The sequence below is a fragment of the Stegostoma tigrinum genome, chromosome 1, assembly GCF_030684315.1.
Source record: "Stegostoma tigrinum isolate sSteTig4 chromosome 1, sSteTig4.hap1, whole genome shotgun sequence".
Taxonomy (NCBI): Eukaryota; Metazoa; Chordata; class Chondrichthyes; order Orectolobiformes; family Stegostomatidae; genus Stegostoma; species Stegostoma tigrinum.
In genome coordinates, this window is record NC_081354.1 from 137,426,882 (window position 1) to 137,450,007 (window position 23,126).

A 23,126-nucleotide genomic window follows, 5' to 3' on the forward strand; every position below is an offset into this window, starting at 1 on the left:
CCTGGAGCCTCACAATGCTAATATTAGGGGTAGGCAATGGCCTAGTGGCATTATCGTTGACTGCCAATCCATAGGCCTCGAAAACATTCTGGGAATTACGGCTGATGGTGAAATTTGAACTCAATAACTATGTGGAATTAAAAATATAATGATGACCGTGAATCCGTCGTTGATTGCTGGGAAAAACTCATCTGGTTCACTAACATCCTTTAGGTAAGGAATTGCTATCCTTACCTGGCCGAGTCTACATGTGACTCCAGACCCACAGCAATGTGGTTGACTCTGAACTGCCCCCTGGGCAATCAGGGATGGAGAATAAATGTTGCCTAGCCAGCGATGCCCTCATCCCATGAATGAATAAAGAAAAAAAAATTAATAAGGTTAACAATGTCCTTGACCCTCACAGAAATTCTAATCCTTAACTTGAGTTAATGGCGAGTAAAGCATCAGAAAGAAAAATCTGACACCAGAGTGTTCTGAATTTCTTCAGAAAGACACATAATTTCCCAACCCACATTAGTATATCATGCATGCAGCTAATCAAAGACTAAAGTGCGTTTCTAAAGTTCAGAATGTGGAACTAAAATGGCAAACATTGTCCTTTCATCAACTCCTAAAATGTAAATGATCCTTAACATGTTGGGTATCTTGAATTCCATGAACAAATATATCTTCCTCAGTCTTTTAGACAACTAATGTACGCAAGATCTTATAAAACTTGACCATCAGAGGATTTCACACTTTGAAGATTTTCTTTCAAGCATCAAAGTCATTCCCAAACAACTGTATATTCAGGCCTCCGTGAGTCTGTTTGTTTCATTCTTACTTTACTTAGTGTAAGTAAGCGAAGAGTTACAGGACAAGTTGAGACAGAGTAAATGAACAGGTAAATGAAATTTACCATGGAAATTTTGTATGTATTTTGTATGTAATAGGTAGCATATGTTCACCATAAATGGTGTTGAATTAGCCAGAAGTGAAGGTTAAACAGATCAATAGAAAATGTGCCCTAACAGACAAGAGAATGCTAAATTTTCCAGCCAAAGAGGTAGAATGCTGGTCGGAAAATGTAAATGATCAGTTTTTGTGGCATTCTGGTCAAATTGCATCCTAAAATCTTGCATCCAACTTAAAACATGAATCTTGGCAGACAAACGTGCAAAATGTAATCAACGCTGCTGATAAAATGTTAACTTTTGTCTCAAGGCAAATTAAATACAAAGAGGAATACATCAGCTTTGCAGTGCTTTGATCAGGCTGCGTGTAAGGAGTTGTTCAGCTTTGGGCACAGAAAAGATATACCAGATGTGAAAAAAGTGCAACACAAATTTATAAGAATTATACTAGGATCACTGTTCATGTGAATGGTATTTGAATGTTATCTACACCCTACAATATCAATCAAATGCTAAAGAGGACCAACAATGTGCTGAAAATGTAGCACAGAACAGAGTCTCAAAATACAGAGCAACAATGAATCCAAGTATTATTTTAATGGCATTGAGGCAGATTTTTTTTTAATTGGTGAAGTCAGACTCACTTCCAATGTTTTTATAATAATATAGCCTAAGAAAATGCATTCTGTTTTAAGGAGTAAGTCTCTCATTCTTGGAAATTAATTGAATGCTTTTAATTCCCTGGCTGCTTGTAATGCCAATTCTAATCATAAATTGCATAAAAGAACGGCCAACATGGAAGCCACTGTACAATAAGTCTGGGTCTTAGCAATTATGTCTAATGTCCACAAAGACATTGCGTACATTCCTTTTAACATGGTCTCCACATTTGTGCAATTTTCGTGCCAAATTCAAATCTGAGGCTGCAGTAATTTAATCTAACAGAGGAAAATATATAACTTCTAATTTTTACTGCCTTCCACAATGTTGTGTTTTGCTTTGGCATGTGTCTATCAAATAAAAGAAAAATGTAGTGTTGTGTAATAAAGCAAAAGGAGAGTAATTGTGCACAGTGGGTGATATTAAATTGGCGACAGGTTACACACAGTGCTTTAATATTTAGTTCCATACCTGTCAATTAGTTTCAGTGAGCAGCCAAATAGACATTGCCCATTTTTTGCCACTGCCTAACACAAATTTCTACCCTTTGGTCTTGAGAAAATTCTCTCAGCTTCTTCTCAAAACCACACTCTTTTCAACTTAGGATGAGCTGATGAGGAACATGTCAAGGACTGCTCTTGAATATATAGTTTCAAACCCAGTGTTGTTTTACAGCAGTCTACCAGTGAAAAGTTTCAAAGGCATGGGCCAGGTGTAAGTTCAGTTCCACCCTCAGATCCCATTCATGTCAACTTGGGCAGTAACAGAATACTGGATTCCCAAACACTGAAGCTAAGCAAGGGGCAGCTGGGAACTTTCAACTTCATTTCAGAAATGGGGACCTGATTTTTGGCTGCACATCACACGGAACTAAAATGTAAAACTAGCACCTGCCCACTAAAACTGCGCCTGTTTGAATTTCAAAACCAGGCAAAAGCTGATCAGTGCTTAATGTGACTGTCAATGCTTTCAGTGCTGTTGTAAAAATGATGACACCCCAATGGTTATCCTTACACAGAAACACTTAACATTGTTATAATGGAACTGCAGTATACCTTACTTCTGATGGCAAACACTATATCTGTAATCAGCCACATGGTACCTGAATACATCTGATGAGTTTTTGTGATCATTCCACTCACCAATCTGATTCAGATAAGCCACTTGCTAAATGTAATGAACGTAATGAATGTAATGATTCCCAGCTTACCAGAAATATCCACAATACAGCAATGCAGAGAAACACCTGTTGTTTTTAATCTATAGCTTTGAAAAGTTACAATAAAAGTAGTATTTTCAGGCAGAAAGTTAATGAGATCAGATTAATTGATCAGGAAATTAGTCTCTGTAATAGAATTTGAATTTTAGCAGGAACAAAATCCTATAATTATTATTAACAGGTCCCTACAGGCTGAGTAAACACCTGATCATTACAATGCTGCAGAACAACTGTGCTCTCGATCATAGGCATCGATAATTGTTATTCATAGAATTTTGAGCCAAATGAGTAACATTATCACATAATCTTTAGTCCTTGTCGGAAGATTTATCTATCTTTAATGTTAATGCTCCTGTGTCAGAAGAGAGTCAAAAGTAGGGGGCCGAATGGTGATGGGAATTATTTGGGGCTTGCAACAAAAACTTAACCAGATGTTGCTGCAGAAACTCAGCAGTTCTGGCAGCATGTGTGGAGATAAAGCAGAGTTAAACTGAGGAAGCAGAGCACAAATTCTGAAGAAGCATCACTGGACTTGAAATCCGTAACCTGAAAAGAGGTATGAAAAGAGAATAACATAGGAAATTGGGTCAGCATGAAATTGAACATTTTCAGTGCTGGTGATGCCAAAGTGTTTCAGTGAATCACTTGCTAGCAATGCTTTTCCTGCATTTTCTCCTGTGGCTTTCTCCAGTAGACACCATTACCAGCCCAAGTTCCCACCTAACAGTGGCCTGATAGAAGATACCCAAGCAGAATCAGAAGTAGAGGTCAGTTTGGTCCTCCATCCTTTCATAGGTAAATACTCATGTATGAGTGAAAGTGACACCACTTGAAATCTAGAAATTTAGTTTAGATCATCTTCATCCAAAAGCTTGCTTGTTACAAATGCATCTGAATAAATATGATGTAAAAAGGGTATATTAATGGTTTAAATAGGAGCAAAGTATTGTTGATGGTGGAACTCACAGAAAATTTTGGAGAAATTCAGCAGATCTGGGCCATCTGAAATGATGCAGCAACAGAGTTAATGTTTGAAGTCCAAGATCATTTTTCTTCAGAACTGAAGAAAAGTCTGTTGTGAAAAAGAGTCATCTCTCCACAGATGCTGCCAGATCTGCTGAGCTTCTCTGGCATTTTTTGTCTATGTTATTTTGGACAGGCGCTAAGAAATTTTATGAGGTTCTCCAATCTCATGTGATCAGTTAATCAAACAATCTGCAGACACACTGAGGAAATGGTGAAATCTTACACTTGTAACAATGACAGCCAATTCTATTCAAATGTATCAATCACAGTAATAGAAATATATGTATGGTTAAACCTATTACATATGTACTTGGTCAATAAATAAATGGACTTAAATATTGGCACTGTATATTGCCCTGTTTTGGAAGGGGCAGAGGCGCACAATCAACATATTATATATTTTATAATAATCAATGTAACCAGACTAAAGATGGCTGGATAGATCCACAACATACTTCCCAAGGCAGAGCCTGCGTTCAGGTACAGATTTTGAATTCCATCAGATCCGAACTGCATAAGAATCTACAGTTTTTCCTCATGAAGACAATCATAGAATCGTAGAATCCCTACAAAGTGTGGAAGCAGGCCATTCAGCCCATCAAGTCCATTTGACTTTCCAAACAGCACCCCACCCAGACCCACCACCCCACCACTCCGCTGCCCTTCTCTCACCATGTCCCTGTAACCCTGCATTTCTCATGGTTCATCGATTTAGGGCATATTTATCTCCCAAATTCTACGCTCTATAAACTTGAAGTTATCCAAAGCTCTGCTACCCATGCCTTGACTTGTACCATATCCAATTCACCTTGTACCCCGGAGCTAAACTGTTCAACAATATCTTGATTTTGATAGCGTCATTCTTGTTTTCAAAACACCTCATGGCATTATACCTCTTCATCTCTGTAACCTCATCCATCCTCACAATTCTCGGATCTATCTGTGTTTATCTAGATTAGATGATTCCCTACAGTGTGGAAACAGGCCTTTCGGCCCAATAAGTCCACACCGCCCCTTGAAGCAAACGACCATCTAATGCTGGTCTCTTCCTGATCGTCCCTGACTTAAGTTTCTTTACCATCATGACTTCAGCTTCAAATGCCTTGGCCCTAAACTCCGAAACTCCTGACCGACAACTTTCATTTAGAACCTATTTAAACCATCTCTTTGCCCAAATTTTAGTTAGCATTTTCTAATATGTCTTAACATGGTTCAATATCATATTTTGTTTTAAAATTCCTCTACTAAGCACTTTGGGATGTCGTATTATGTTAAAGGGGCTATTTGCACATGTTGTTGGAGTTTAGGCTGAGCAACTACCTTTCTATTGCCAACCCGAGATAATTTTATGTTCTGTTGCTGTATGTTGCTGCCTTTGGACTATGTGATTCTTTCCATTCCCCATGAGTAATTCTTTGTACGAAGTTGAACATTAAGCCAATTAAAATTCACTTCTCTTGTTAAACAAAAGTAACAATTTTTATTGGGTGCTTTAAAAGTCAAACAGTTCAACATCACAGAATGATGGACAACTTCAATCTAGCACCAATGTCAGAGTTTGCCAAAGCAAAAAAAAATTAGTGCCAGTAAAAAGTAAGCATCAGCAAGTATTCCTTTCTGCCCCACTATTTCAATGACATTTAGTGTCAGCATATAAAAACAAGCTGCACTTGGTGTGTAGCCTGTGAGAGGAAGTCTGTATAACAATTTAGAAGTAGCCGTTGCTTTAATGAACTCTGTCCTTGCTGATTTTGGACCTGCTTAAACAATGCTGTACAAACAGAAGACAACTGAAAGCACATCCAGTCTTTTGTTTATTGTAGTCAGTTTATTTTTAGTTTGTTGTGTGATTTACGGAAGGTGGGAAATCACAGCTGCTTCATGCAAATCACGGGAAATTGCTTTGTTTTAAAAATATTTAAGGACTGAATTTTTAAAAAAATTCAGGTTTTTCGATCACTTCTCAGATTTTTCTCATTCTGTGTTCATTGTCCAGTCCCTTTACCTGTTCATCTTCCACCATGTCAGACATATGCAAATAAAACCTCTCTTCTCATTGATTCATGCAGCTCTCTGATTTAACAGGTACAGCTACCTTCCACACCATGCCAAAGCATTACTCTCCCTGTGGGACCCTGAAAAATGAGCAATAACTAGCTTGCAGACAAAGGAGTATCATTGCCAAGCCTGATTCTGTCCTCAACCAGTGTCCTCGTGCACACTAACATTCCAACACTCTTAGTGGATAGCAATCAGTGTCAACCTTCAGCAGTCACCAATCATCAAATCCAACACTGACTCGGGATCAAATCTGGCACATTCTTGAACTTTCTTAGTTTGCAACCTACTGTATGCTACACTTGCCAGCTAAATCATTTAGGAACCTGAACTATGTGAGAAATATAAGGATTAAGCATTTTTAACCAGAACAAAGGGATATTTTTAAGGTCTCTTTTGTCCTTGTCATGAACCCTCACACTTCCACAGAAGAATTTTAAATACAACACAATGGGCAATACAGTGGTTCAGTGGTTAGCACTGCAGCCTCCCAAGCGCCAGGGACCCGGGTTCGATTCCAGCCTCGGGCGACTGACTGTGTGGAGTTTGCACGTTCTCCCCGTGTCTGCATGGGTACCCTCTGGGTGCTCCAGTTTCCTCCCACAATCCAAAGATGTGCAGGCTAGGTGGATTGGCCATGCTAAATTGCCTGTAGTGTTCAGGGGTGTGTGTGTTATAGGGGGATGGGTCTGGGTGGGATGCTTCAAGGGGGCGGTGTGGACTTGTTGAGCCGAAGGGCCTGTTTCCACACTGTAGGGAATCTAATCTACAACATCTCAGATAATTGTCAAGGAGAGAAATGGTATCAAAGACTACAAAGAATACAGCTCAAGGCCAGGACCAAAGACAATAGCTCCAAATATTTAGTAGGAGGACATTTCTGTTCATTCAGTAAAGGATATCGGACAAGCAGTGCAAAAGATTAAAGAAAGTTGGGTTCAGAAAGCCATAGAACGGGAGCTGAGTGTCATTAGCATACATTTTGGAACTTGGTGTGTTTTTGAATAAAGTCACTAAGGGGCAACGTGTAGATGTCAAACAGAAGTCATTGTTCTTCTTAATGTTGATATGAGTCTGTACTAAATTTCTTCTTATGAAACCAAACATTTCTCTATTTCATTACACATGGGTACACATATAAATTAAAATTCTGCAATAAATATATTTTGAACAAGAATAGGCTACAATCAAAAAGGCACTTTGCTGTGACCGTACATTAATGTGTTTCAGTTACGAATGCATTCAGTTAAATCTTCAAGAATACAATATAATTGAGATGACTGTCAATGCTTTATTCAGTGTTCTGGTTAAGTTATGGGTGAAAGGATGAGAATAATAAATTGAGAATATGTCCTCAGGATTTGGGCAGGATTGTACTTTGTTCATTTTATTTGGTACGCTGCTGCTTCAAAAGTTCTCTGACTACTGAATAGAGCTATTCATTGTGACAAATTATCCAGTGTCAAACTGAAGCATTTCTTCCTATTCTTAGGGCTACAGGAGACACAAAGAGCTGCCTATCAGTTGTCAGTGCATGGCTAAGCACATTGTAGAACAAGTCAAGCGTTTATGATTCGATATGTTTCTGCATTATTGGCAAGCAAATTAGTTGCAAATGAACCCAAAATTTATTAGCGTACCTGTTATGTCCACATTTACCATTGATGGCATCTAAGAGATCAACATTATGTAGTGGTTGAAAGTTCCAGTGCTGAATGATTGCCTGTCTTAAATTACACAAGGTCAGATACCCTCACTGTTCAAATTCCTTTTGAATTTGATACATGGTCACCCTCATTTGCACCAGTAGCTTTTGGTTTGCTTTTATTTCTGCTTTGCTTCTTCATAGCTTTCTCAATGCTTTTCAAAAATATTGAACCATTTTCATCATGTTGTTTAAAATTAAATTTGGGTTGGTGGAAAAGCTAAACTTGATAAATAACAGTCACTCAGTAATAATTAATTAAAGGAGCACTGTGGCTCAGTGGTTAGCACTGCTGCTTCACAGCACTAGGGACCCAGGTTCGATTCCACCCTTCGGCAACTGTGTAGAGTTTGCACATTCTCCCCATTCTGTGTGGGTTTTACACCACAGTCCAAAGATGTGCAGACTTGGTGGACTGGCCATTCTAAATTGCCCACAGTGTTCAGGGATGTGTAGGTTAGGGGGATGGGTCGAGGTAGGATGCTCTGAGAGTTGGGCTGCAGCACCTGTTTCCACACTGTAAGGATTCTGAGTGCTCCATCCCAATTGAAAGACTCTGCCTCCCATCACTAAATTAATTATATTTTCTGCTTTGAAATTGGACAAGTAATTGTAATTGATCTGACTTCAAGGCTAGAATCATACTGTTTTTGAATATTGTTCTTGGTAAAGTGGCTCCAAACCCATCCGGTGATGACAAGCACACGGAATCCCAATTTTACTGGGAAAAGCTGGTTAAGCGACTGATAGCAAGTGGAATCCTAAGGCGTGAAGCCCAATGAGAAAGTTAGAAGCTGTGGGTGTTGGTAGCTCAGCTGCAAAAGATGGGCACTGCCGAGGCAAGTAGGAGGTCACAAGGGGATGTCAAACAGAGACATCTCTGGTGTTGCTGCCTTCTCATTGCAGCACCTCTATAATGGCAGGGAGATTGGTGGGGGGGGGGGGTTGGGTTTCTAAAAAGGGCCCAACAACAGTGTCCTGGCATTCTGCCAAGAGGCTACCTTCAGAAATGCCTTGGGCTTTTGGAGAGGGTGGGGCAGTGGAAGAGAAGTAAGTGAGGGAAAGCTGTAAAATGTGAGAACGATCCTCGCTATTTCAGCAACTTTCTGCAATTGACCTCTTCACTGCGGTAATAGCTGCCTGAACTACTCATAGTTTTTTTCATTCATTTACAGGATCAGGGCATCGCTGGCCAGGCAGGATTTACTGTTCATCCCTATTGCAGTTAGGAGGGCAGTTAAGAGTCACTCTGGGTCTGGAATCACATGTAAGCAAACCAGTTAAAGATGGCAGTTTCCTTCGGTTCCATTAGTGAGCCAGATGGGCTTTTCCGAAAATCAATAATGGATTTATGGTCATCATTAGACTCTTAATTCCAGATTTCATTATTATTATTGAATTCAAATGCCAGCAGCTGCCATGGTGGGATTCAAACCCAAGGCCTCTGGATTAACAGGCCAGTGATAATAAAACTAGAACATTACCTCTCCTGGGTGGGGACAGACTGTTGTATTGAGCATCAGCATATAAGTAACAAGCAGGACAGAACACCGAAGCTTCGTTGGAGGCACTCTGACCATGTTACCTAGCAGGGTGACAAAAGGTTTGCAACCAAACCCAGCGGTCAGCAAGTATGTCTACAACCTCAGATATTGGTTATATTTATATCTGGATGTCACCAGAGAAAGTGAGTAGTCAGGGAGACTAGCCCCTCTATTGTAAAAATAATTAATAGTTCTATCTTCTCCGGTATGAAATGCAGCTGAAACAAGTGCAAAAATGACAGCCATTTGGAGCACAGCAAGATCCTGCAGACAGGTACGGCATGAAAGACCAATTCATCTACTTAGCGTGGTGTGGACTGAGAGAACGCCTTGATTTTACCCAAATCAGTGAATCAGTACTCCTAACGATGGATTGCAATGAATGGATCATCAGGTCAGATTGTCAGATGCATATGGCAAATGAACTCAAACTGCAGTTCTCCAAATTTTCTAATTTGCAATTTTAATCTGTCATAATGATTGGATGAAGAATTGTAAGGAATGCTTACTGTTAACTTTGATAAGGTGGACAGGCATCTGCACCGGGTATGGAATCACATAAAACTACCCCTTACGCTTGCTGCAACAAGAAAATGTCCAGCTTTACTCTTTTTGCACGTTATTTATTTTTCTAATTTATGTCTTCTCCCATGCTCTCTATAACTTCTCTGTCAAGGCAGATGATCAGCAGATCTAAATTCAGAGCTCTGTCATAGCAATTGGGAGATATGCCAGAATGGCCTTTGATTGATTGGCCCTCTGACATTTCATCCCATTCTGTCAGAAAGCAATTGACCTTCTCCTGAATCTCAACAACTTCAGAACAACAAAAATCAACGACTCACCTAGTTAAGCACTTATAAAAACACAGCCTCTTCTTCAGTCTCTGAATTCCAGGCTTTAATATCCTTTGGCATATATTGAAAGACTTCTTTGTAAATATATGTAGGCCTCAATATATGTAATAAATGTACATTTATGTATATGCAAACTTGTAATGTTAAACATGCTTGACAATATAATGCCATTCCATCATGTTACTGTGCTCCACTCTGCATATGAACTGTATGAAATGTTGCACAGCTCACCATGGTAACACCACTCGTTAAAATCCAGGCTTGGTTTGTATGGTGGAAAATGTTAGACTCGTAGCACTCTGTGCATTTTAAACTCTAAATTATTAATACATTATCAGTATTTGCTTCTAGCCTTTTCCTTTGACTGGTAATTTTTTTTTCACTCAATACTAGCGAGTACAGTTGGATTTGATGCATGATTATCACAAGTGACTCAATTGAGCAGTTAGTTTTCCACTTTTCACCGTTACTCAGCTGAAAACAAACTGGGCATTGTTAAACGGTTGCTGGATGCTCCAGTATCTCACACAAGCTAGGTACCAACGAAGTGAAAGGCAGCATCACTGGCCAAAATACCTCTCGCCTCAGCATGAACTGACCACACTTTTCCCCACCTCATGTATGAAAGGGCCACGTGGATGAGGATTCGCTGACATTTTTTTTCCCCCTTCTGTCCCTATTCTTTGCAACTGCTAAATGAGGTCCAGCATGGATTCCTGAAATACAATGTCAAAGATGAAAAATCCCAGAGGGAGGGAGAGAAGCCTAGTGATGAACTTTTTCCACTCCACAGCATACCTGCTGAAGGTATCTGTCCCGATGATATTTTACCAGATTCTGTTCATATCATACCAGACACAACATCCTTCTATCAGCTTTTCTTATTTAATTAATTGTCACACGTCTCACATCTCAGGTGCCTCCGATCTAAAGCAAACTATTTCTCTTGTAGTTCTTAAGGCAGGCTATTCATCCATCCGATTAAAATGGCGAAAGGTGGATCTTGGCATCAACGCACAAGCCAAGATACACCTGCCATATACCCAGTAATTTTCAACAGCTAGCCTTTTTTTTGAAGCACAAACAGAAGTTCAAAGATTGGTATGTTTTGCTTTTTGTTTCCTGGAACTGAGACTGGCGCTTGAAATGTGGATTGGGGAGTACACCATACAACTTGATATCAAATTCCTCTGACTTTTATTGTTTCAGTTATAAAGATCAGCAGGCACTAGTTTGATGCCTTGCATTGGTTTGACATCACAAGCTGAATGTAATGAAGATGACCCTATTCCACCCACTAGCCAGAAAGACAGTGGCAACCCCATGTGGCCATTTCTGGGAATAAGGTTGGGACTAAATGCCTACTGGCCAGTTTAACTGTCTGCTGTTGGGATCCTCGGGCCTTCAGAATGAAATTTAAACCACGAGGAACTGCTAGTCAGTCAGATGGCAGGCAGGTCTTCATACCAACAGCGCCACTGGGAGCAGTGGATACTGCTGGGACTGGCCCAGGACCAACGGCAGTGCTGGAGGCCCACCGTAAATATTAACGCTCTGCAGGCAGTTCCTGTCTCCTGCTAATGCTCCATACCAGTTGTTGGACACCATGTGTGCCCCTGGAGCATTTAGAGCATTTACATTTAAAAACAGCATCACAGGTTCAGAACACTGACAGGAGTGAGTTGATGAACCCAGGTCAGCCTCTGCATTTCTTGGTTTCTTCTCTCCAAATAACAAACATGCAATTTTGCCTTGCAATCTGAGTTCTGATGCATCTAATTCCTTTATAACACTGGGCAGAAAGAGAATCATTTTGGATATTTTAACTCCTACATGTGTTTTAGGAAGAAAGCTGCTTCGTGACATCTGTGGGCTGTTAGGTAACTGAAGGATATATTTAATAATTCTGATGTAATTGTAATGATCATGCGTCAGCTACAGAGCTGCAGGCAGTCACAGGCTCTCTCCATCTGGATTTTAAATGTTTTTAAATCTAATTGAAATGAAATGGATGGAAGCTGCGGTTAAACTCTACCACTTTTTATTTATCCACAGTGTAATGTGAACACACAGATTAAATAGTCTTAATTGATTCTTAGCATATTGTTTTCTTTCATGTACTTACTTCTGGCATTGAATTTGTTGAATTAACACAAAGTTACAAATCAAATGTCGCTGCTCATCCTCACAGCTACAGTAAAGCAACAGCGCTGGGACGTTAGCTCATTTCACAGGCTGAATTATTAGATTGCTCTATTTATTTTTCTGAGTTGTAATAGGCTAAACCCTTCAATTTGGTCAGATGAGCTTCAATGCTCTTTATATACCCTGTGATACCACTGGGATAGTTCAAGCCCAATTCCTGTTAAATGATAGCAACAGATCTCCAAACGTGCCAGCAAGGAACAGTAAATTCCTTTCCCATAACAAACAGGAACAGGAGTAGCCATTCACCACATCGACCCTGCTGCACCATTCCATATCATCCAATTTCTCAAACTGCAATAATTGGTAAGGAGAGAAAAGATTAAGCTCAAAGAGCAGTGATTGATTAAATATTAACTTGCATTTTCTGTACTTGACGCTAAGGGGAAAGGAGAGCCACTATTTAAAGGTGCTGAGCATCAATGACGAATGGGAAAAAGTAAAATTTCAGCAGATTGATAGTAGAAGGAGGAATATTGTTGATTTTAAAGATCCCAATGATGGACAAAACCGACTGAGCTGGCTGAGCCCTCATAGGCATAGCTGAGAGACTGGGTCTACGGACGGCAGTGAGGTAAACAAAGGCATGGATAAAACTACTTGACCAAGTACTCCAACATACCAGCAGCAGGCAGATCCATCCAAGGCCATACATGCAGGAGTCACAATCACACAGACACTGTTGAGACAAAGGCTTGTTGTCACACTGAGCATTCCTTCCACTGCGTTATCTTCACGCTGATCGGGACAGAGTTTGAACAAATGGGTTTACGAGGCGATGTGAGCCTCAGTAGCAGCAGAACTTTACTCAACCACAGGCTGTAACCTTGTGGCCTGACATATCCCCTACTTAACTTTACAATCAAGCCAGGGATCAACTCTGGTTCAATAAAGAGTGCAGGAGGGCATGCCAGTACCTATGCTAGGCATAGCTAAAAATAAAGCGTGAATCTACAACACAGAGCTCCTTGTCATTGCCCCATCTACATACGATCATGGACACATCACAGAATTGGTAAAGCACAGAAGGATGCCTTTCAGCAAGTTTTGTCTGCACAAGCAAATCAAATTAGTTTTGGTTGTTTCAAATGGTGCACTTTATCTGATGGCTGAAAAGTTCAATGCGTAAAAGGCAGATTCTGCCCCAAGTGCCAAATATGAACTGGTCATCGGGTGTCACAGTAATTTGCTGCTACTGGAATCGGTAACTGTTGCCCGCTGATTGTCACGGTGGTGCACATTGATCTACAGGTAGTGTCACAATTACTATCTGTCAGTGACCTGTGTCTCCCAGGTGTGAAAACTGGTCATGGCAGCCTCATCACACAGGAAATTCTTAGGTACATGACCAGCTTCTGTGAGTGTGCCTGAGCCAGCAAACTCCCCTCTGCCCAATGAATGGCTATCTACTTGCAAGATTTGTTTTCGAAAGCACAGCTGTATTGTTGATTTTGTCCCTGTTTGAAGTGCCCAGAATGCGGTGAAAACAACAGAGATGATAGTTGTTGAGATTCTTAATAGCTGCAAGTTATCCATCTTTCTCAACCATACTACAAAGGTGCTTTGAACACAAGCCTTGTAAACCAGCTTTGTGGTGTGAGAGGCAACTTGATTCTTTTCTACACGTGTTTCATTTGTCATCCTAAATGGGTAGCTGCTTTGCTTATTGAATGAATTGGCACGTTAATCACAAAACAAATTGTCAGCATGGACCTAAGGTAGCAGAATCTGCGAACCACTTACAGCAGGATTATATTTAGAGAAATCAAGGGCAGCAATGTGACATCCTGAGTCATAACCACATTTGTACACACTTATGGTCACACAGAACATATTACAACCACAGGAGAGACAATTCGCAAATCTTTGTAGCTGAGTTTCAGTGTGAGCAATTAATCATCTGTGTGGAGGAATCTCTGATCACAACATGCGTATTTTTGTCGGCGCTTGCAGTCTGAACTGTTTGTCGAACTTGCCATCTGAAAGAGCATGTAGGTGAACACCTTCCATAGGTCAAAGGTCAGGATCATGGAGAAGAAAATACCTAACAAGGTGGCAGCCAGGACTGTTCCTGTTTCAGTCCGTTCTTCAGGCTGTCGTACGCGGTATCATTGAACTATACAGCACAAGATGTGTTGCCCAGAAAGGGCTGTAAGACTACCTGCATGCTGAACAACAAGATCAGAAAGTTAAGTCAGAGCTGAAAGATTCCAAAACTAATCAAGCAGACTAAAGCTCTGCATTCCTCTACACTCAGTCATGAACTGAGATGAACAATTAAAAAACTAATAGGAAGAAACTCCCGTCCTGAATAAGGCCGGAAGTCAGCACATCAGTCGAACGTTGAGGTCATCTTCAGTCAGATGCGACAAATGGATGATCCATCTCAGCTTCCTCCTTAGGTCCCCAGCATCATAGATGCCAATCCTCAGCCAATTCAACTCACTTCACATGATTTCAAGAAATATCTGAATGTATTAGTTACAGCAAAGGCTTTGTGCACAGCATGTTCCGAATGCAGTACTGAAGAATTGTGTCTCAGACGAGCAACAACACTAGCAAATCTGTTTTAAAACAACTGGTAGCCACCTAACAATGTGGAAAATTACCCAGCTAAAGCAGAAAAAAATGCACTTTGATTAATTATTGCCCCAATAGTCTTCTCTTGGCCATCAGCAAATGAAGAAGGCTGTTCTCAATGGTTTTATCAAGTGATAATTAACTAGTTACTAACTTGATCTCTGATGATCTGTTTTAGGTCATATTTAGCCTTGGTTCAAATACAGATAAAAGAACTGAACTTCAGAGGTGAGATGCAAGTGATTGCTGTGGACAGAGTATCACATTAGGGAGCTCTGATAAAACTGAAGTCAATGTGAATCAAATGGACGATACATCTGGGCTGCCTCTTCAAGTCCTCAGCATAACAGATGCCAATCTTCAGCCAACTCAACTCACTTCACATGATATCAAAAGCCATCTGAATGTAATAGTTACAGCAAAACTTGGGGTATACAGAACATCCCAACTCTATTACTAAAGAATTGTGCTCCAGGCAAGCTACACTGCTCCACTGGTTGGAGTCACACTTAGCACAAAGGGAAGTTGTTTTGATTGTTGGAGTCCAATCATTTTAAGGACCTCAGCTGAAGGCATTCCTCAAAGTAGTGTCCTAGGCCCAACAACTAGAAGCTCCATGTTAATGATGTGGTAAGCAGCTCTGCCTGGCATGCAGGAGACTAGGATTCTATTTCCTGATGATCTCTGTGTGATGGGCTAAATGTGAATACAGTTTCTTAGCGTTCCTATGGCACTGTGTTAGTATCCGTACCTCTGAGCCAAACGACCTGGTTCAAATCCCACCCGGTCCAGAGATGTATAATAACAGTCCTGAACATCGAGTCATACAGCACGGAAACAGACCCTTTGATCTCACTCATCCACGCTGACCAGAGGGGTTTCTTCAACTGAACTAATCCCATTTGGCTCATATCCCTGTAAACATTTCCTATCCTTGTACCTGTCCAAATGTCTTTTAAATGCTATTATTGTGCCCATCTCTATCACTTCGTCTGGCAGTTCTGTCCATATACACACAGCGCTATGTGTGAAAAAGTTACCCCTTTGGGTCCCTATTAAATCCTGCCCCTCTTACCTTAAACCTAAACCCTTTAGTTTTGGACTCCCCTACCCTAGGGAAAAGACCTTGACTATTCACCTTATCTATGACCCTCATGATTTTATTTGAAAGTATTTCCTAGGCTCAATCACCATCAGCTGCTTCCCGCTATCATAAGATCAGAAATGGGGATATTCACTGGTGATTGCACAAGGTTCAGCACCATTCATGACTCCTCAGATACTGAAGCAGTCCATGTCCAAATGCAACAAGATCTGGAAAAACTAATAAATAGCATCATTCATACCACACAAGTTTTAGGCAAAGACCATCACCAACAAGACAGAATCTAACGATCATCTCTTGACATTCAATGGCATGGCCATTACTGAATCCCCCACTATCAACATCCTGAGGGTTACCTTTGGCCAGAGAATATTACACAATATGGCCATCTGATGCTTGGTTGAATATTCATAAACAGCAGGGCTGGGAGTGGAACCCTCTGTCTCTATTTCACTTCCCTCACCACATGAAGAAACACAAACTCCTTTCCATGTATTTGACTTCTCAGTGTTCAACCAGCATTGCTTTGTAATTTATTATTCATTTCAAGAATTTAGAATTTCATTTTTATTAATGTTCAGATAAGATACCAAACGTTTTCATTCACAGGCTTGAAACAACACATCTTCTGATTCATAAAACAAAGGTGTGACAAGATCTCTGGCCTTTTGGTCACTGAAGTACATTGACAGACTTCTGTGTCTCCTCCAACAAATCTGCTAGCAGTGAGGTGGCAGCTTTGATGAAGCAGGTCTTAAAGGCCTGTTACAGTGCCAGTTGCCTTAGAACTGTCAGCAAAGCTGCTGAACAGATTTCTCACTGAAGAACGCCACTTCTCTTTGTCAAATTCTGTCATGGGATATTTATACATCCACTAGAACAGAAACAGCCTCATCGTAATGGTTTATCTAAAAGATGAGAATTCAGATAACATCATGCTTTTCCAATTATGCACCAGAAAGTCGACTTAGTTTAAGTGCTTCGACTAGACGAAGACTTACCTTAACCCACAGTCTTTTTGATTTAGAATCTTAGCACAAGCTGGAAATTGCACCAAGTTTGTATTTGCATAAATAATATACAACAAGTATTTAAATTTCAGTTGCAGACTAAACTTTATTTAGAAAAACCCTGTCATTCTTTTCTCAAATTCATTCATAGGACAGCAGCCTTGCTGCCTTTGCGAGCATTTACTGTTGGTCGCCATGGAGAAGGTATTTATGAACTGAAACCGTGAACCATAGCTGTCCAGGTGGTGTAAGTACACCCAAAGAGAGGGAGTTCCAGGGTTTTGTTCCAGTGACACTGAAGAAGTCATGATATAATTCCAAGCCAGGATAATGTGCGGCTTCTGGGTGAACTTGCAGGTAGTGATGATTCCATGCACCTGCTGCTGTTGATCTTCAAAGTGGTGAAGGGCAGAGTGTTTGCAAGCTGCAGTATTAAAGGAGCCTTGGTGAGTTACTGAAGTGTGCCTTGTAGATGGCACACACTGCTCTCACTATGCAATGGTGGTGGAGGGAGTGTATGTTTGTGGATATACAGCCTCTCAAGATTGCCTGCTTTGCCCTGGATGGTGTCAAGCTTAGAATCATAGAATTTTACTGAATGAAAGGAGATCATTTGGCCCAACATTTCTGCATCGGCCTCTGAACGAGTTACCAGCTAGTCCAATTCTCCAGCCCTATTGCAGTAGCCCTCTAAATCTTCCTGAGTGTTATTGAAGCTCGATCCATCCAGGCAAGTGGAGAATATTCCAATACATTCCTGACTTATGCCTTTGGATGGCGGACAGGCTTTGAGGAGTCAGGAGGTGAATTACTCACCATAAAATTCAAAGCCTCTCATCTCCTGCTGTAGCTGCAGTACTTATAATGGCTGATCCAGTTCAGCTTCTGGTCAATGATAAGCTCATACTTTGAGACTTCTGGACACTTTTTGATGGGTTGACATTTCTTGACAGATGTTGATATCGCAGCAGGTCAAAACATTTTGCTCGTTATTGGTAGTTCTTGACGTGCTGCACAGTTTCAAGGAGAAATGTTTATACACAATCGTTGCCACTCTGAAAGGATGCTGGATCTTTTCACTGCCACAATCCTAAAGGAATCCTGATTCCACCTCCCCACCATCAAGATATCTTGGGACCATATCCGCAAGGCTATACGGCTCTCCTAAGGGGCAGTGCGTCAGTCAAAGCTATATACTGAGACATTACCTGCTGTAATTTCCTTATGCCAGTTCCAGCCAGCAGGGAGACCAGAATCCTATTTCAGTGGGATGCAGCAGCAGATCACTCACACGGGCAACTGCGTCCAGGACTCTCACACAGACACGAAATATGATTTGGCCTTGGACCCCAGCCTCCCCCATGAAACTGAGAGAAGCTGGGACTGTGGAGGGATTTTGGGGTGGGGGAGTTTGCGGTCGGTGAGTGGACACAAATTTGCAATTCCGAAAACGTGCCAGTATTTTCACCAGAGCAGACACACTCACCATCCTAGTAAAAAATTGGGCCCTTGTTTGCTGAGAAAATATGATGAACATTTGGCATTTCAGACAGGTAAGGTTTCCTCTCAGGAACAAGAAATTGGAAACTTAGAATCATAGAACGGTTATACACAACTGAACGCCATTCAACTTGTCATCTCCCTGTCAGGGTTACAACGGGAAAACATTTTTAACTGTACGCAATTAACAATCTCAATCAATGTGGTTTCCTCACCAGCCATATATTCTACGTCATGTTTACATTTACAGAATTGACCATTTGCGGCCTGAGTAAACTATCCATGGCCTTGTGGCAAAGTCACTTTTGAAGAGAAGTTGACAAATATGGAAAGGTGATTACTTTCCTACTTGATGCTGTTTTCATTCATTGAGAATTATGAAAGTCAACTTGCAGTCAATCCTTCCCTTGAACTCTACCTCCCAACTTTAAGTGTGCCAGATCTGAATTTTCAAAAATAAAGTGGTTCTTTGTAAATTATATGCCAGACTTACACCATTGTCATCTTCAGGAGTCAATTTGTACTGATGACGTGATCGATTTTTCATGTCAGCGGCAAACTTGTAAAACTCTGGCTTTGCTGACCTCAGTAGAGTCACAGTCTGAAGTGACTGGTACGCTGCTTTGGCTTCAAGATCAAATTTATCTCCTTGTTTCCATGAGCCATTTCCTAAGAATAAAATGAAAGATTTTCAATCTCACTCTAAAAAGTCTCTCAGTGGATGAAATTAGTTTGGAAATATTCAACGCCTTCAGACATAATGTTTCTGGCTTCTATTACACTAAGGTGATCTTAATAGCTGCAACACCTCATAAAACTCAATTTTGCCCAAGGTACATTTGCAGCATAGAATCATAGATTCATACAGAACAGAAAAGGCCCTTTGATCCACTGAGTCTACACCGACATAACTACAGCCAAAAGTGTGCTAATCCCAATTTCTTGCACTGATCCTACATTCTCGAATGTTGTGATATTTAAAATTCTGAACCAATTTTTTTTAAGTTTGTAAGGTTTATATCCTATTAGTAAGCCAGTTTCTGATCTATTTCCTCTGTGTGACCTTGTTGAAAGCTTTGCTAAAATCCTACATCAAGTGAACTTCCCTCATTCACACATGATCACATTTTTAAAAATTACTAACAAATTTGTTTGGCATGGCCTCCCTCTGATAAAACCATGTCGACTATCTCTAATTAACCCACACCCTTCCAGCTGGGTATTAATTCACTCCTTCAGAATTTTCTTGAATCGTTTCTGTACCACTAATGTGAGACTCACCAGTCTGTAATTTCCAGGTTCATCTCTATCACCTTTCTTAAAAAGTGGAATCACATGTGCCATCCTCTAGCTCTCTGGCACTTCACCCATGGCCGAGAGGAATGTAAAATTTTTGTCAATTCCCCTGCAATTTCTTGCCATGCCTCTCACAGCAGCCTGGGATGCAATTCATCTGGACCAGGGGATCTGACAGTTTTTAAGCTTGACAGAGCCTCTAATATTTCTCTACTTCCGATGTCAACCTTTGCAAGTTCCTCACAGTCCCTTTGCTTGAATTCCATATCTATGTTCTCCGTTTCCAGAATGAAGACCAAAGAGGAGTATTCATTCAACACCGTTCCAATATCCTGCAACTTCACACGTAGGTTGCCTAAGTCCCTAAGTGTCCCTCCTCTTTCCATGGTTAACCTTTTCCTCTTAATGCATTTATAAAGTATTTTAGGATTTTCCCTAATCCTGGTTATGTTCACAAATTCTTTATCATGCACTTTTTTTGCTTTTCTAATTGCTTTCTTCAGTTCCCTCTTGCACTTCCTATATTCGTCTTGGGCTCCAGCTGAATTGCTCCCTTTGAGCTGACTAGAAGTCCTACTCTTCATCCTTATCCAGTCCTGAATTGTTATAGGCATCCACGGTTCTCTAAACCTATTGCTACTTCATTTCATTCTAAAGGGCACAGGTTGGACTTGTACTCTCCCTAGCTCCTTCCTGAATGACCCCAATGCTTCGCTGTACACTTACCTGCTCCCAGTCTACTACAGCCTTATCCTGCTTAACTTTAATAAAATCTGCCTTTCCCCCAGTCCAAAGCCGTCTCTCGCAGGCCATCTTTTTCCTTGTCCAGAATAAATCTGATCCGTACCATGCTGTCGTCGCTGCTGCCTACGTGTTGCCCCACTGCCACATCGAACACTTGTTCAGCTTCTTTCCCCAGAACCAGATCCAGCACTACACCATCCTTTTTTGGGCCCTCTACGTATTGATACAACAAACAGCCCTAAATACATTACATAGAAACACAGAAGACAGGAGCAGGAGCAGGCCATTCAGCCCTTTGAGCCTGCTCTGCCATTCATCATAATCATGATTGATCATCCAACTTGATAGCCTAATCCTGCTTTCTCCCCATAACCTTTGATTCATTCGCCCCAAGTGCTAAATCTCGCTGCCCTCTAAGAAATGTGCCCTCTCTAAACCCTTAACATGATCACTACCCCCGTTAATGTTGGGAAAGTTGAAATCTTTGAGTGTAATTACCTGATTATCACTCTTACACACCTCTGTGAACTGTCTATATTTTTGCTCCTCTATTTCCTGTTGATTCTGGGGGGATAAAGCAAAGTAGCTGTACCCTTAACATTCCTAAGTTCTACCCACAAAGCCTCATTTGAGAACTCCACCATGATGTTATCTCTCTAGTGCAGTAATTGATTCCTTAATTAATAGTGCTACAACTCTGCCCTTTTTACACCCCTCTTTGTCTCAGCTAAACATTCCAGACCCTGGAATGTTGAGTTGCCAGTCCAGCCCTTCCCTCAATCATGTTTCTCTAATGGCAACAATAGCACACTTCCATGTGTCAATCCACGTTATTATTTCATCAGTCTCACTGCTTTATCAGAACAGCTGAGACAGAGCTGGAGAAACTGGGAGAATGGAAAACAGGAAGAGGGGCGTGGGGATGCATAGTCAAGGTAACTGTGGGACTTTGCAGGTTTGTAGTGGATAGTGGCCAGACTATCCTCAGAAATGGAAATGGAGATGTTGAGGAAGGGAAGGGTAGAGTCAAAGGTGGATCACATGAATGCTACAGCGGAGTGGAAGTTAGAGTGAAACTGATCAATTTTTCCATTTCTAGGCGAGAGAGGGATGCAGCGCTGATGGTGTTATTGGTGTACCAGAAAAAGGGTCTCTGGGTGAGGGCCCAAGTAGGGGTAGAACGAAATATATTATGTATGAGTCGAATATCTTTCGGGAACCTGTGTTATATCATAATAAAGAACATAATCAGAGTTGAAATATTGAAGATTACTAATAGTGGATGATACAGTGGAATTCTTGGAAAGAAATGTAATTACCATATAGGCTGCTGTTAAAGAGTTCGATGTTGAAGAATACATAGTCTCCAGTGGTCATTCCCTGTCGATGTGCTGCAAGCATGATTTTCCTTATGGTCTGACTACTCGCACACATAATCACAACTGAAGAAAGAAACAGAACATCTCTTTAGGCAAGGAAAAGAGCAAATGTAATACAGGCACATCTTCCAAAAAAACTTAAGATGATTTAACATTTCCCCCATTGTCTGCTGATGACATTAACTCATGCACGGCTATAGTTATACAAGTGCTTTCCCAGGTAATCATTCTTCAAATGAAAATATTAACAGTGGGCATTGGCAATCTAGTCAATTAAAGCAGGCATTGTTGTATAAGAGAGTGAATCTCATGGAGTTCATGTACATGTTAAGTTGACTCCACCCATTCTACTGATATCACACACTATCTGTGGGTGCAGCAAAAAATTCTATTCTAGCTTTTAGAGGGAGCATATGTAGCAGTCCCAGCTCCTCGAAGTACAAGTAATTATATCTGACTGCCTGTAGTTCTACTTAACACTTATCAAGCAATAAACCTGACTATTTAAGAATGGTACCTCTTCTGTAAATAATTAACAGTGATTTATGCTCTACCACTAATCACTAGACCAGTCTAAGACAAAGCAAAGTTCAAGGAGGATTAGTGGCAGTGAATTATCTCAAACAACCCTTATCCAACACCACCTACTGCTCAAGGTGGTAAATACCACAAGGTGCAGAACCAGTCATCTAGGAGAATACTACAGTCATTACAACCAAGCCTCTCTTCCAATATCTATTCTATCTTCGGTCCGCCTCCCTCTCTCTCCCTATTTATTCCAGAACCCTCACCCCATCCCCCTCTCTGATGAAGGGTCTAGGCCCGAAACGTCAGCTTTTGTGCTCCTGAGATGCTGCTGGGCCTGCTGTGTTCATCCAGCCTCACATTTTATTATCTTCTATTCATACATACTTTCCTTTAGCTCTCACTGAATAGCTAACTGACAGTGAATGATAGTCAGGAACAAGAAACTTCACTTTCTTCATTCCTTATGTTAAGAAGCATCAGGAAGAATTTAATTGCTCCACAGCAGCAAGTTTGGAGATGGGGCAGGGTTCGACATTTCACTGGACTCTTTTGCCATTCTGTCCAACTGACTGAGTGTATGTGCGAAACCTTGTGTATAGCCTTGCAGCATGGGCATGACCCTTCAGAGGAAGGGTCACCGGACCCGAAACGTTAATTTTGATTTTTTCCTTCGCAGAATGCTGCCAGACCTCCTGAGCTTTTACAGTAACTTTGTTTTTGTGCACAAATTAAGACCCCAAAATTAGAAGGTTTCCATCATCTCAAGCTTATCAAGCTCAAACTTGGAGGCCAAAACAGAGTACAATTTAAGCAT

At 40.8% G+C, this 23,126-nt stretch overlaps 1 protein-coding gene across 5 annotated transcripts in view; it reads right to left on the reverse strand.

Moving 5' to 3' along the window:
* The window catches only part of npr3 (natriuretic peptide receptor 3), a 75,370-nt gene that overhangs the window by 27,581 nt on the left and 24,663 nt on the right, over positions 1 to 23,126 (reverse strand). For all 5 annotated transcript variants that reach the window (XM_048538600.2, XM_048538598.2, XM_059648859.1 and 2 more), the window contains 2 exons: positions 21,725 to 21,847; positions 18,859 to 19,034 (listed from right to left, as the gene is read on the reverse strand). In XM_048538600.2, the coding sequence (XP_048394557.1) occupies positions 18,859 to 19,034; positions 21,725 to 21,847 (299 nt within the window). The remainder of the gene's footprint in view (positions 1 to 18,858; positions 19,035 to 21,724; positions 21,848 to 23,126) is intronic.